The 12,571-nt window shown below is 37.3% G+C and overlaps 1 protein-coding gene across 7 annotated transcripts in view; it reads left to right on the top strand.

The window, feature by feature from the left end:
- Positions 1 to 933: 933 nt before the first annotated feature.
- The window catches only part of fra (neogenin protein frazzled), a 569,771-nt gene continuing 558,133 nt past the window's right edge, over positions 934 to 12,571 (top strand). For all 7 annotated transcript variants that reach the window (XM_076199368.1, XM_076199367.1, XM_076199365.1 and 4 more), the window contains exon 1: positions 934 to 2,847. In XM_076199368.1, the coding sequence (XP_076055483.1) occupies positions 2,766 to 2,847 (82 nt within the window). In that variant the 5' untranslated portion in view covers positions 934 to 2,765. The remainder of the gene's footprint in view (positions 2,848 to 12,571) is intronic.

The following is a 12,571-nucleotide window of genomic DNA, read 5'->3' as shown; positions in this document are numbered from 1 at the left end:
ATCTGTCCTTAATTCTACGAACACCGGAGCTATTGATAATTATTTGTTAAAAGGTGGAGTAAATATAGCTAAAGTGTCTTCCAATAAGATAGGAAAAATATTTAAAAAACATGCTAATATTCATAATAACCTCAGTGTCGTTTACAGCATTCCATGCAGCGGCTGTCCTTCATCATACTTCAGCGAATCAGGTCGAGGTATCAAGAAACGGTTGAATGAACACAAAAACGACCTCAGGGCACATAGAACATCCACCTCCCTGGTTTGTCATCTAGACAAATGCGGAAACCTACCTGACTAGAGCCGCGTGGGAATTCTACACGAGGGACTTGAAAAGAAAATGAGAAAAACCGTGTAAGTTGCACATATCGCCACCAGGGTAAATAACAATGACAGAGATGGATTTAAATGCCTGTCAAAAACAGCAAGTGTCTTAATAATTAAATCATTAGCCTAAGAGAAGACCTGACACATCCACTCACAGCTAGCCGGGTTCCCCCTTGCTGCGAGTATAAGACTTGTGGTCCTATTGTAATGCAACATGTCCTCTGAAGAAGACCAAGTTGGTCGAAACGTTAGGGCAATAAACTCTATTCCCAACACATCTTCGTTTATCCTTCCCCACCCATTTCTCTGTCATTTGTCTGAAATAATTTATATATATATATATATATATATATATATATATATATTATATATATATATATATATGAAGGTGGAAAAAGAAGTCACGGTCTAGTTCCGAGTTACTGAGCCGGTTTCGCTCCTTCTTCAGAAGCATAGAGCGAAACCGGTCAGGAATAAACTCAGTAACTCGGAACTAGACCCGTGACTTCTTTTTCCACCTTCATCAACTTGTCATAATGTACCAACAATATATATATATATATATATATATATATATATATATATATATGATAGTTTTGGGTGGTGGCAGTGATTACTACTAAAATAGTTAGACTAAATATCGGATTTTTCCAAATACCATTATATCAATATGTTTGAATAATTTCCTCATCATACGTAGTGCGCGTGATTGAACACGATTTTATGAAGGCGTACTATACATCTCGCCCATCCATTTATTGATAAATATATTGTAGTTGCCTTTAATGACACTGTATATATTTGGTGTAATAGTGGTGGGATTAACGTCCATTCGTGAATAATAAATAATAGATGCCACGGTGGCACCACACCAGTAATTGTCTTGATCTTACCAAATTAAATAATATACCATGAAATAAAACATGAGATACTGCCATACATTGTCAGACAATTGAAAGAAAGATAAAAGTTGACATATACTCGATTTTCCAGGTAATGAAATGTATTTCCCGTTCAAATTAAACATAAAGGGGTTGAAATTGACACATTTTACAAGAAACTTTTTTTAATCACACCACTATTTAAATTGCTGGTTCTCATGTCACTTGCAGCTCTTAAAATAATTTTGACATTTCAAATGCCTCTTATGAAATTAACCTATAGGCTTATGATTTGTTATAAAAATTAAAGATTACTAGTACCATCGGTATGGTAGCAACAAATGAGTTGCTTTTCCTTGTAAAAATACATGTATTCATTACATTTACAAATAATAGTAAAGTTATACCTAAATATAATTGATTTTCTTTTTTTATAAGAAAGAACTCAAGATGGATGACTAAACTATATTTTCTTTTCTAATCATCACTATTTTGACAATTGTTACTGTAAATGTCATTTGATAACATCATCATACGTGAATCTGTAATATAATATTTTTCATATTTTGTATGATATTCATTGTAATTGTCTCTAGTATGATAAATCTAAGTGATGGGAAGGCTTTGCAATTATAAATTACCATACTTTTTTGTTTATCAACTTTTATTAAAATATACATGGAGTCAGCATTACACTGTCTTTCGCATGTAATTATTTTGACTTCATCAAATTAAATATATAACTACATTTGATGTACTAATGTACAGTGATGTGATTATAGTTTAAAATTTTGCGGGACATCTTAAAATATAATTATCTCGAGCAATAGATGTATATATTTTTATTTTTTTCTCACAGTTCGTAATATACAATAGATTTGTTGATAAATGGAGAAGTAGAAATATAACTATAATGTAGTAAGCATCATATGCCCAAGTACATTATTTGGTTGTGCACAAGAATTGCCTCGAATTGAGGTAGCACAAAATTATGATACAAAATACCGTTTAAGACATTTATCATAATATTTTTAATCAAATGCCGATATGAAAACACTTAATTATTATCAGTCCTATAAATATTTCGAAACAATTAAACCTTTATTCTACTGCGAGAGGCTGAGTAAAAATACTTTGTGACAACTCTTCATTCGATGAGGGATGCTTGGTAGCCGGCGGAGGAATACACAAACCAGCTAGTTTCTTTATATTTCTTTGTGGACATTCAGACATTAGAGATCATAATTTATATAAATTTTCTTTAAGAATAATTCTAGTTTTATTTATAAAGTACACATAAGAAGATCATGATAATTGAACAATGGTCCTACTTCGTTGTGACCCCTTTGGTAGAATTTCTCCTGAGCTCACTAGAATCAGTGTGCTAGTAAGAAACGCATCGAGTGGAGCTCGTATCAGATTCCCGTGTGGATAGAATTCACTTAAAAATGTAAAAATATTGCGTGTGAATAAATTTCAGTGTTAGGAGTGCTACAGTGGTGTTTCGTATAGGATGCTAGCGTTTCTATGGTCTAGAGTGGAGTGGAAATTGTGAAAATGGGAGAAAGAGCACTGGGCGTGCTTGTGTTAGTGTGTCTATCGGTTGGACTCGCTCCCCGTCTCTGCACTGCTAATAAAGGTAGGGGGAAGAGAGTAAACATATTTTCGTTCTTCGTCATTCGCCCTATTCCGTCAAATATGACATGGTGTTGATTTTTATTTTCCTTGTATAATCAGCAGTCATGAATGGAGGTTGTATTTGTGAATCAGTATTAGCAGAATATATTCTTGTTGGCTTTACTGCTGATTTTGACGTTCAGCATAAATGCAAAGAACTAAGATACATATCAACAGCATGTCTTGAAGACGGTAAAACATTTGGTTGAATTTATTTCAAAACCACTAAAATTTTCTTTGTTATTAAAATGAAAATATTCGACTTGGTTTTCTCCAATAATATTTGATGTCAAGTTTGTGGCTGCCAAATATCTTTTATTTGCTGTCTTGCCATTGTTTGTACGCCTTGTTGGGTTCATAATCTTTGTGATTCGTTTATGTCTCAGACACGAAGCTTCGAATCTTTTAACTCTTTAAAGAAAGATAGATACACACGGAGGACCACCGTCTTATTGATTTTGAACCGTTGAGTGTGCGGTAGGGGTGCCCCGGCTGAATGAAAGCGCTCGGCGGCAGCAGCAGCTGTCATGAGATGAGAGTGCTGTCGAGGTGGTTAAATTCGCCTGGCGGCAGCCGGGATGTGAGAGTCTATGTTCAGGCCCGTTAATGAAGTGTATTGAGCTGCTGGAGGAACGTGTGAATGAAATAGGCTGGCGGGCGGCAGAAGTAGCACGCGGTGTGGAAGGGGGTAAGGTATTAAATGTTGACCACAACATACGTGTGCATATTTATTTATCTAATTGCAGTATACGGGAATGGAACAATGCTCCTGTGTGTCAGGCAACGTATGAAGATACGATAATTGTTACTGTTCAGAATTAAAATGTAATACACTGATACATTTATAAATATGAAATTATGACAATAAGTTGAGAGAATGCCCGTTGGCGATGTGTATTATATATCGACAGAAACCGTTTACTTTGAGTTTCCAGATGTTCTTCGGTAATCAGCGATTTTTTTTTTCTGAAGTGTATCTATCCATTCTTTTAATATGTTTTTGTGGGACGACGACCTTTGTTAATTATTGTTATTACTACTGTAATTTTTGTTGTTTTGGTTGAGATTTGTTACCCTATGGCAATGGAATGGGTGTGTAGTGTAATGTTACAGACCTGAACTCTCATTCGGAAGAGTAGTAGTTTGTCGATCACGTGTCGAGCATGTGGTCCAAAAGTATTATACACACACGTTCTCTCTATATATGTATCTATATGTGAGCATCATCGTAGATAAGCACTTGGGTTATTATTATTGATTTATTATTATTATTACTATTGTGTTTTCTTTTCCTTCGCTGACGACGAAGACGACGCTGCAGATGACGAAGAGGATCTTGAGGGGGGAGATGGAGGATTTCTCTCGTCCAGGAGGTTCTTGGATCCCAGAGAAGCGGGGGGGGGGGGGTTCCTTAGGTGGCTGAAGTTCAATCTTGTTTGGCAATTAAACTAGCTAATGTTTCTATAAAGTCTTCATATTTCGTACCATATATATATATATATATATATATATATATATATATATATATATATATATATATATATATATATATATATATATATATAATGGCAGTACCAATGTAGATGGAATTAGTTATCCTTCTATATTCGGTGTCAGAAGAATGGGAGACGGTCTTGTGGATCTCCAATGAGTAAAATTTGAAGAACCTTTTTTATTAAGTTGACGCCGAGCCTGTTGCTTTTCCTTTCCGACAAAGTTGAGTTGTGGAGATGGAAAGCAGGGATGCTCCTACTCCACGCCCTGCAGTTTGGCCCTCTCCACTCTCCTGTCGGTGATTGTCTTCAATTCTTTCATCAGTCGACTTTCTGTATAGCTTCATATTTTTTCTACAATCGAATCGTGAGTTTGTGTTACTTTATTTTTATATATTTTTGTTGTTGCTTTGTCAAAGCGCTTGTCTAGGCCTAGGAAACAGTCAAATAGATCATATGTAACACGAACACAATGGCGGTGATCATAGTCGGGTCCACTTGTTTACTTTGATGTCGTCGTGGCTTCTTCGAGGGTAATATCATCGCCTCATCCCCTTCTGTGCCGGTTGGCCCTCATCTCCCTCTCTCCTCGGTATACTTACCGCCAGGCGGTTTTAGTCACCCCCGTGGCCTCTCTTCAGTACCAAAGGTGCGACAGGAATTATTAACTAAAGTATTATCTGTTACTGGAGAGACTATAATGAAAAATGTATCTGAATTGATAGTCATAGTGACATTCTATTTCATGGATAAGGGCAGGATCATTTAAATCGTTTGTTCTTATTCGCCCTAGACTAGTGTCTGCAGCAGTGGTGTGGCAGCACCCCCACCCCACCCCCGCAACAAGTGAAAGTCATAAGACAAGTATCCGAGAAATGACTGATAAGAACTATAAGATGGGTCCTATCACATTGGAAGAGAGGTGACGATAATTATATTAGGATCGTACCTTCTAGGGGGTAGTTGTCCTCCCTGCCCCCCCCCCCCCGGGTACGACTCTCTCTCTCTCTCTCTCTCTTATATATATATATATATATATATATATATATATATCACGAAGAACCCACAGTCGGAATAAAAAGAAACTTTAGAAGAATGTGTAACTTTTATATTTCGGCTAATAGCCTCAAGAGGGCTATAGCTATTAGCCGAAATATAGAAGTTACACATTCTTCTAAAGTTTCCTTTTATTCCGACTGTGGGTTCTTCGTGATTATTATTTACCAATGAAATGTGCCACAGCATTGTATATATATATATAGATAGATATATCTATATATATATATATATATATATATATATATATATATATATAATATGTGTGTGTGTGTGTGTGTGTGTGTATGTATGTATGTCAAATGAATTGGATATTTAAATGTTTTGAACCCAAAAATATATACTGATAGATAACCTTTACACGCGTATTTACCTAATTGTAGTATACAGGGCTGAACAACGCTTGTGGGTTCTGTCTCCGCAATTATCATATTTTACAGTTCAGACGTGTGTGTGCACACACAATATTTTTTTGTTTAAACAAAGAAGTGGCTGTCGGAGTTAGCTTAATTATTATTATTATTATTACATTTATTACTAATAATATACTATGAATGGATCGTTATTGATCTTAAAAATAAAATATCAGTGGAATACTATATGCACCGATGTGCTTTTTTCCGAAGTTGTTTTCTTTATTTTAAATTTGTGTTTTATCAATCGGAAACCAGTACAGCCCCGTAAAAATAGTTAAACCAATCTGAAATCCATTTTGGCGGTTTTTCCTGGTTTGTTTTGTCTTTCTGGTAGCGCATCGCCTGCGACCCAACGTATTTCAAATTCTGTCGCAGGTTGCAGAAATCGGAAATACGGCCCCAGTGTCGAATAATAACAATATATGAAACCCAACAGTAACAAAGGCCATGTTGCATTGGCTAACAAATTAATTGTTGTAGATTACCGGTGTACTGTTGAGATCAAAGATTGTACTCAACTCGGTTGCATTAAAGCTAAGGTTGATATGCACTTGGCCACAGATAAATTAACACCACCACACGACTTATGCCGATGTCTTGGTTAGCGTCTCTGGATGCCGTGCTGTGGTACCGTGGACGTGCCGCGTGTGTGCTGCAAGCCGTTTATTTTCCTTGAGAAGGGTCACATTATTGCCAATGAATTGGAGTCTCCAAGAGCAGCTTCCATCTGGGGGATACGGATGCCGTATAAAGGAATAAGATCAATTGGCAGCAAGTAGAATTTAAGGGAAAGTGTGGAAGGAAGTAATCAAGGGTCAATATGTTGTGACCTTTTTGCTACTGGGAGGCTGCCGCAGAGATTATGGAAATAGCTTGAAGATACTACAATAAAAAGAAGTTCCACCATGATGCAGAAAGGGTTAACCTTTGTTTGGATGGAGTTATTTTATCCAAATAAGATTATCTGATGTTAGCCTAAATAAAATCTTATGGATGTCCTCAGACTCACTGTTTCTTATCATCTTAGGGTGTGTGGTTCCTGTTATCTAAATGAAAGGGTTTGGTTTTGGCTAGAATAAAATACCTAGAGATGTCCATTCAGATTCATTGGGTCATAATATAGTAATGTGATTTTTTTTTTTTTTTTTTTTTTAATACGTTGGCACTGCCTGGCTATTTTCTTTAGTCATAATATAAGGTGGGGGGAAGGTTATGTCTGTAAAAGCAATCTCGGTTCATGATGTTTTGCTAGAACAGTACCTGACTCCAAAACTGAAGAAGTGATACTGGATTTCAACATGGTTAGACTGGTATGGAATATAAGCAGGAAAGAGTTTTTCAAGCTTTGGCATGCATGGTTGCACTGTGTGGAGGGTGAAAGCTGTTGGGAGCCACCTCCAAAATGTTGGCAAAAAAATGGCAGCTGCTTTTAGTGAGGGGAGTATGGCTGCCAGGAGAACTATGGGCTTGGCATGTGAATAATGGGAGCTAAATAGTGTTTCAATTCCTAAGAAACTCAGTGTATTACAGGCATATGGTCTTAAATCTAAAAGCTCCAACAAAATCAACCAGTGCCTAGCCACCTCTCACAGTGGGTACCACCTGATCAATAAAAATATTTAGTGGATGTGACCAAGTGTGTTCTTACTAATGCCAGATACTTTTATTCAGATATCTTTTATATCTTTACATTTTATTACCATCATTATTGTTATTTAGCTATTATTTTTATTCTTTTTTAAGTGTGCTCTTGCTAATGATAATTCCATTCAATACTTCTTATTTTTGCCTGAAGTGACTCATCAATGCTTCTTTCCTTATGGACAAGATGCCACTTTTATTCACTCTGCTACACTTGTGAAAACATCAATCTGTCTGTTGTGAGTGTGAAAGCAGACTTGTATTGACAATGAGGAGGAACCAACTAAGATGCATCAAGCAAGTTGGAAGCTTGCTGATGCCTCATCATAAAATGATATATATTTGTAATAATAATAATAATACATACATACATGTACCAAAGGCTTTTTTCCCCCTTACAAGGGAGGTAGCCAAAATACAAAGGCATAAAAACCACTCCCACCTATTCCATCTCCATACACTCCACCCCCCTCCCTCCCTCTTTTCTTGGGTCCTCCTGGATGACGGGTCATCCCAGCATCTCACCCACTGCCCTGGGTCAGAAGCAGTGTCGAAAGACAGCACATCCACAGCAAGGCCACTTTATTAAATGGGCGACCCCCCTCTCCATTCCCTCATACAGAAATGGAGAAGATGGGGAGACATCCCTTCGGGCTGCATCAATTTATTTTTCACACATACTCCCTCACCCCCTTCCCCCCTCATGCATCACGGCATCGTCCATACACAACCATTCTCCATTCACCCCTATCTTCTGTCCTTTCCCATCCTTCCACAGACATTCCACTCTTTCCCAATGCCCCCTTTACCCTATTGATCCATCTCATCCTTGGTCACCTCCTCATGTACACTCCTTCCACCTCTGCCTTCTACACCTCTTCACTCATTCTTGCCGTGTCTCCAAACCATCCCAATACTCTTTCATCAACCCTATCTCCCAACACCCTTTCTACCCCAGTTCTCCTCATCATCATGTTTCTCACTCTATCCAGCCTAGTAACCCCTATCATATTTCTCAGGTACCTCATTTCAGACAATTCAAACGCCTCTCTTCCTTTCTTATGTTCCATGTTTCTGTCGCATACAATACTGTTGGCACAATCACTCCTTCATACAATCTCTTCTTAGCATTCATTCCCAAATGTCTATTTCTTTTTACACTTTTTAATTCTCCAAGGCATGTATTTGCTTCTCTCAATCTACATTCTACCTCTACTCCTCCCTTTCCCACCACATTTGTACCTAAGTATCTAAAACTGTCTACTACCTCTAGTCTGTCTCCTTGAATACTCACTTCCAGTCTGCTGCCACTTTTTCCCCTTGTACATCTCATCACCTTACTTTTACCAACATTTATCTTCAATTTCCTTCTTTTGCACACCTTCCCAAACTCTGTCACTAACTTCCTCAATCCCTCCTCTGATCCTGCTGCAAGTACAGTGTCGTCAGCAAATAACTAGCTTCTCTCCCACTTTTCTCCATTTTCTTTAACCATCTCCAGTCCCCAACCCACTACCTTTGCATTTACCTCTCGCATCACCCCATCCATATATAGATTGAACAGCTGAGGCAACATAACACATCCTTTATGAAGTCCCTTTTTTCACCTCAAACCACTCATTCTCTCCATTTCTGATTCTACCACAAGCTCTACTACTCTCGTAAAAACTCTTTACTGCTGTTAACAGCTTTCCTCCTATCCCATATATCTGCAATACCTTCCACAGTGCTTTCCTGTCTACCCTGTCATAAGCCTTTTCCAAATCCATAAAAGCCAATAAAACATCCCTACCTTTTCCTAAAGCTTTCTCAAATATCTGCCTTACCACAAAAATCAGATCCATGCAACCCCTACCTGTCTTAAACCCACACTGTTCCTCACCAGTTACTCCCTCTGTTCCTCCCCTAATCTTCACAATCAAGACCCTCCCATAAGTCTTCCCAACTACATTTAATAAACAGATCCCTCTGAAACTACTACACTCACACTTCTCCTCCAGCACTCTACCCTCTCTTAAGCAAACATTAGATAACCTCACCAGCCAGTCCACTATCACTGTACCTCCTTTTTTTAGACATTCTGCATGACACCCATCCATCCCAGATGCCTTACCTGCTCTCATCATCTTAACAACTGCCTTCACTTCATCTTTCCTTATTTCTCCTCTATTTTCCTCATTCATCACTCTCATTTTCTTAGTGCTTCCCAATGCAACATTTCCCTTCCTATCCTCCTTCACATTTAGCAACTCCCTAAAATAAAACATTGTCTTTTCTCTCCTATACCCCTTATGTTCCAAGTCTGCTCCATACTACACTGTTGGAACAATCTCCTTCATACAATCGTCTCTTTGTATTCATCCCTATATTCCTTTTCATGACACATTTCACTCCATTCAGGAATTTATTCCCTTCTTTTACTCTGTAATTTACCTCCATTTTCATGACTTTATTCACGGCCACAAAGAACCCCAGATACTTAAAAGTTTACATTTCCAGGTTTCCATTTCCTCATGCCTCTCACAACTCATATTCAACCAAACACCATCAATAGTTCTTATATTTCATGAAAGGGAGTGGGTGGGGATGGGGGGGGGGGGGGAGGGAGTATGTATGAAAAATGAATTGACACAGCCCAAAGGAATTTCTCCCAGTCTTCTCCATTTCTGTATGAGGGGACAGAAAGGGGGGTTTACCAATTTAATGAAGTGGCCTTGCTGTGGATGTGCTGTGTCTTGCAATATTGCTTCTGACTCGGTGCAGTGGGTGAGATGCAAGGATGACCCGTCATCCAGGGGGAGCCAAGATAAGAGGGAGGGAGTGGAGCGTATGGGGATGGAATGGGTGGGAGTGGATTGTATGCCTTTGTTTTTTGGCTACATTCCTTGTAAGGGGGAAAAAAACCTTTGGTATATGCATGTATGTATGTTTCCAAGTTTTTCTTTTATCAAATTACTTGTTGGGAAAAGGGGTTAATAGCCTTTATTATCTTAGTATTCCTCTTTGACATGCATGTGGGTGATATTTTTAACTGACCCCCCAACCCCAGGCCTACCTATTCCATTGAAGGAAGATGAAGAGGTAGGTTCCTAAGGGTAGTAAAGTGGAAATTGAAAGAGGATAACTCACAATATCAGTAGATTATGGTGGAGAATTTGATTCTCATTTGATGAAACAGTAGGGTGTGTCAATCTTAGGGGTTAAAAAGGAAAATTTAATATTTGTCAATTTGGTATCAATTTATTGTTGCATTTTGACATAATGAAATTCTGGCAAAAAAAAAAGTAATATTGAATATTTCCTTCTATATCAAAATTAGTTTGAAGTATATATATTTTGAGGATTTTCAATTTATTTGGCATTATTTGCATCTTTCTATTTCAAGTTTATTGCCATAAAACAAGTTTATATATAGAATATCAAATATGAAGAAAAGTTACAGTGACATGCAAAGCTCCTTAGTAACCGTAGGTATACAACATGACAAATCATGTGGCTGGTGGCAAATGTAAAAAAAGTCTATGCAGTTATATAAATGCACATACACACACATGTACAAAATTTTTGGAGAAACTTATAATGTAATGAGAACAATCAAAGTGGCATTTACATACCTGGATGAAGAAATGGTGAAGAAAATACTGGTCACTTTAATAAGACCAAGATTGGAGTATGCAGCGACGATGTGGTCACCAAGTACAAAAAAAATGTATAACAAAACTTGAAAGAATATAAAGAGCAATTATGAGATTGGCACCAACAGCATAAAATATAACTAGGTAAATACAGGCACACACACTGGGTGAAGGAGATAAAGAATATAAAGAGGACATAGAAATGGCTGAAGTTATTATCAGACATTTCATGTCTGTTTTTACAGTTGAGAGCTCAAAAATTTGGGAAGATGAACAAAGAGAAAGATCCCCCAAAATGAAAGAAATAAAGGTGATACAGAAAGAAATAAGAGATCAAATAAAAAACTTAGATGTTAGGAGATCACATGGACCAGATGGAATTGAAAATTGGATATTGAAAGAGTGTATAGATGAATTAACGGAAAAATTATACAAGATAATAGATTTCTCACTCAAAGAAGGAAAGGTACCACAAGATTGGAAAAATGCAAACATCGTACTAATATATGAAGGATGAAACAAAGAAAATCCTACAAACCACAGACTGGTATCCTTTACAAGCATGGTAGCAAAAATATGCAAAAAGGTTATCAGGAACAAATGGATCAAACTTGGAAGAGAATAAAGTACTAAACCCTAAACAATTTGGTTTTAGAAGTGGAAGATCATATACCACAAACTTAATATGTTTTTACTCAAGATTAATGAAATAATACAAGAAAGAGATGGCTGGGTAGCTTGTGCCTTCTTGGACTTCCAGAAGGCTTTTGATTAAGTACCACATGAAAAGCTAATAAGAAATATTGAAATAATAGGGGGAATACAAGGTAAGCTACTGGAAGGGATGCAAGATTTCTTGATTGGGAGAAAAATGAGAATGGTACTTAGAGACAAGAACTCAAACTGGGAAGATATGATAAGTGGCATCCCACAGGGCTCTGTATTGGCTCCTTATATATATAAATGATATGGATGAAGGCCTGAAATGTTGCATGAACTTCTTTGCTGATGATGCCAAACTACTTAAGAGAGTAAACACAGAAGAAGACTGCAGATTGCTACAAGAAGACCTAGACAAAATATGGGAATGGAGTCAGGAGTATGAAGTGAACTTTAACATTAAGAAATGCAGTATAATGTAATTTGGAAGCCGCAAAAATAGAATATTAGGTCAATATGAAATTGGTACCAAGGAAGTCAAAAAAGTTAACTCAGAAAGGGACCTTGGAGTAATTACAGTGCTGGACAAAAAGTTTAGGCTGGGTGTGTGCAAGACAAGTTGTAGCATGATAAAAGTTTTATAGAAAAAATATTAATCTTACCCTTAATACTTTGTTGGCAAGATCATATAGCTACTGGGTAGGTATAGCATCCCAACAAGCCCTTATTTCCTTCTCCAGCTTGGGGAGAGTGCTGATGTCCTTTCCTTGTAACCCATGTTTAAC

This window comes from Oratosquilla oratoria, chromosome 16, assembly GCF_046742065.1.
Source record: "Oratosquilla oratoria isolate Oo_2021 chromosome 16, ASM4674206v1, whole genome shotgun sequence".
In the NCBI taxonomy this organism is placed as follows: Eukaryota; Metazoa; Arthropoda; class Malacostraca; order Stomatopoda; family Squillidae; genus Oratosquilla; species Oratosquilla oratoria.
The sequence above is the reverse complement of the archived record's forward strand: the minus strand, read 5'-3'. Positions and strand labels throughout refer to the sequence as shown.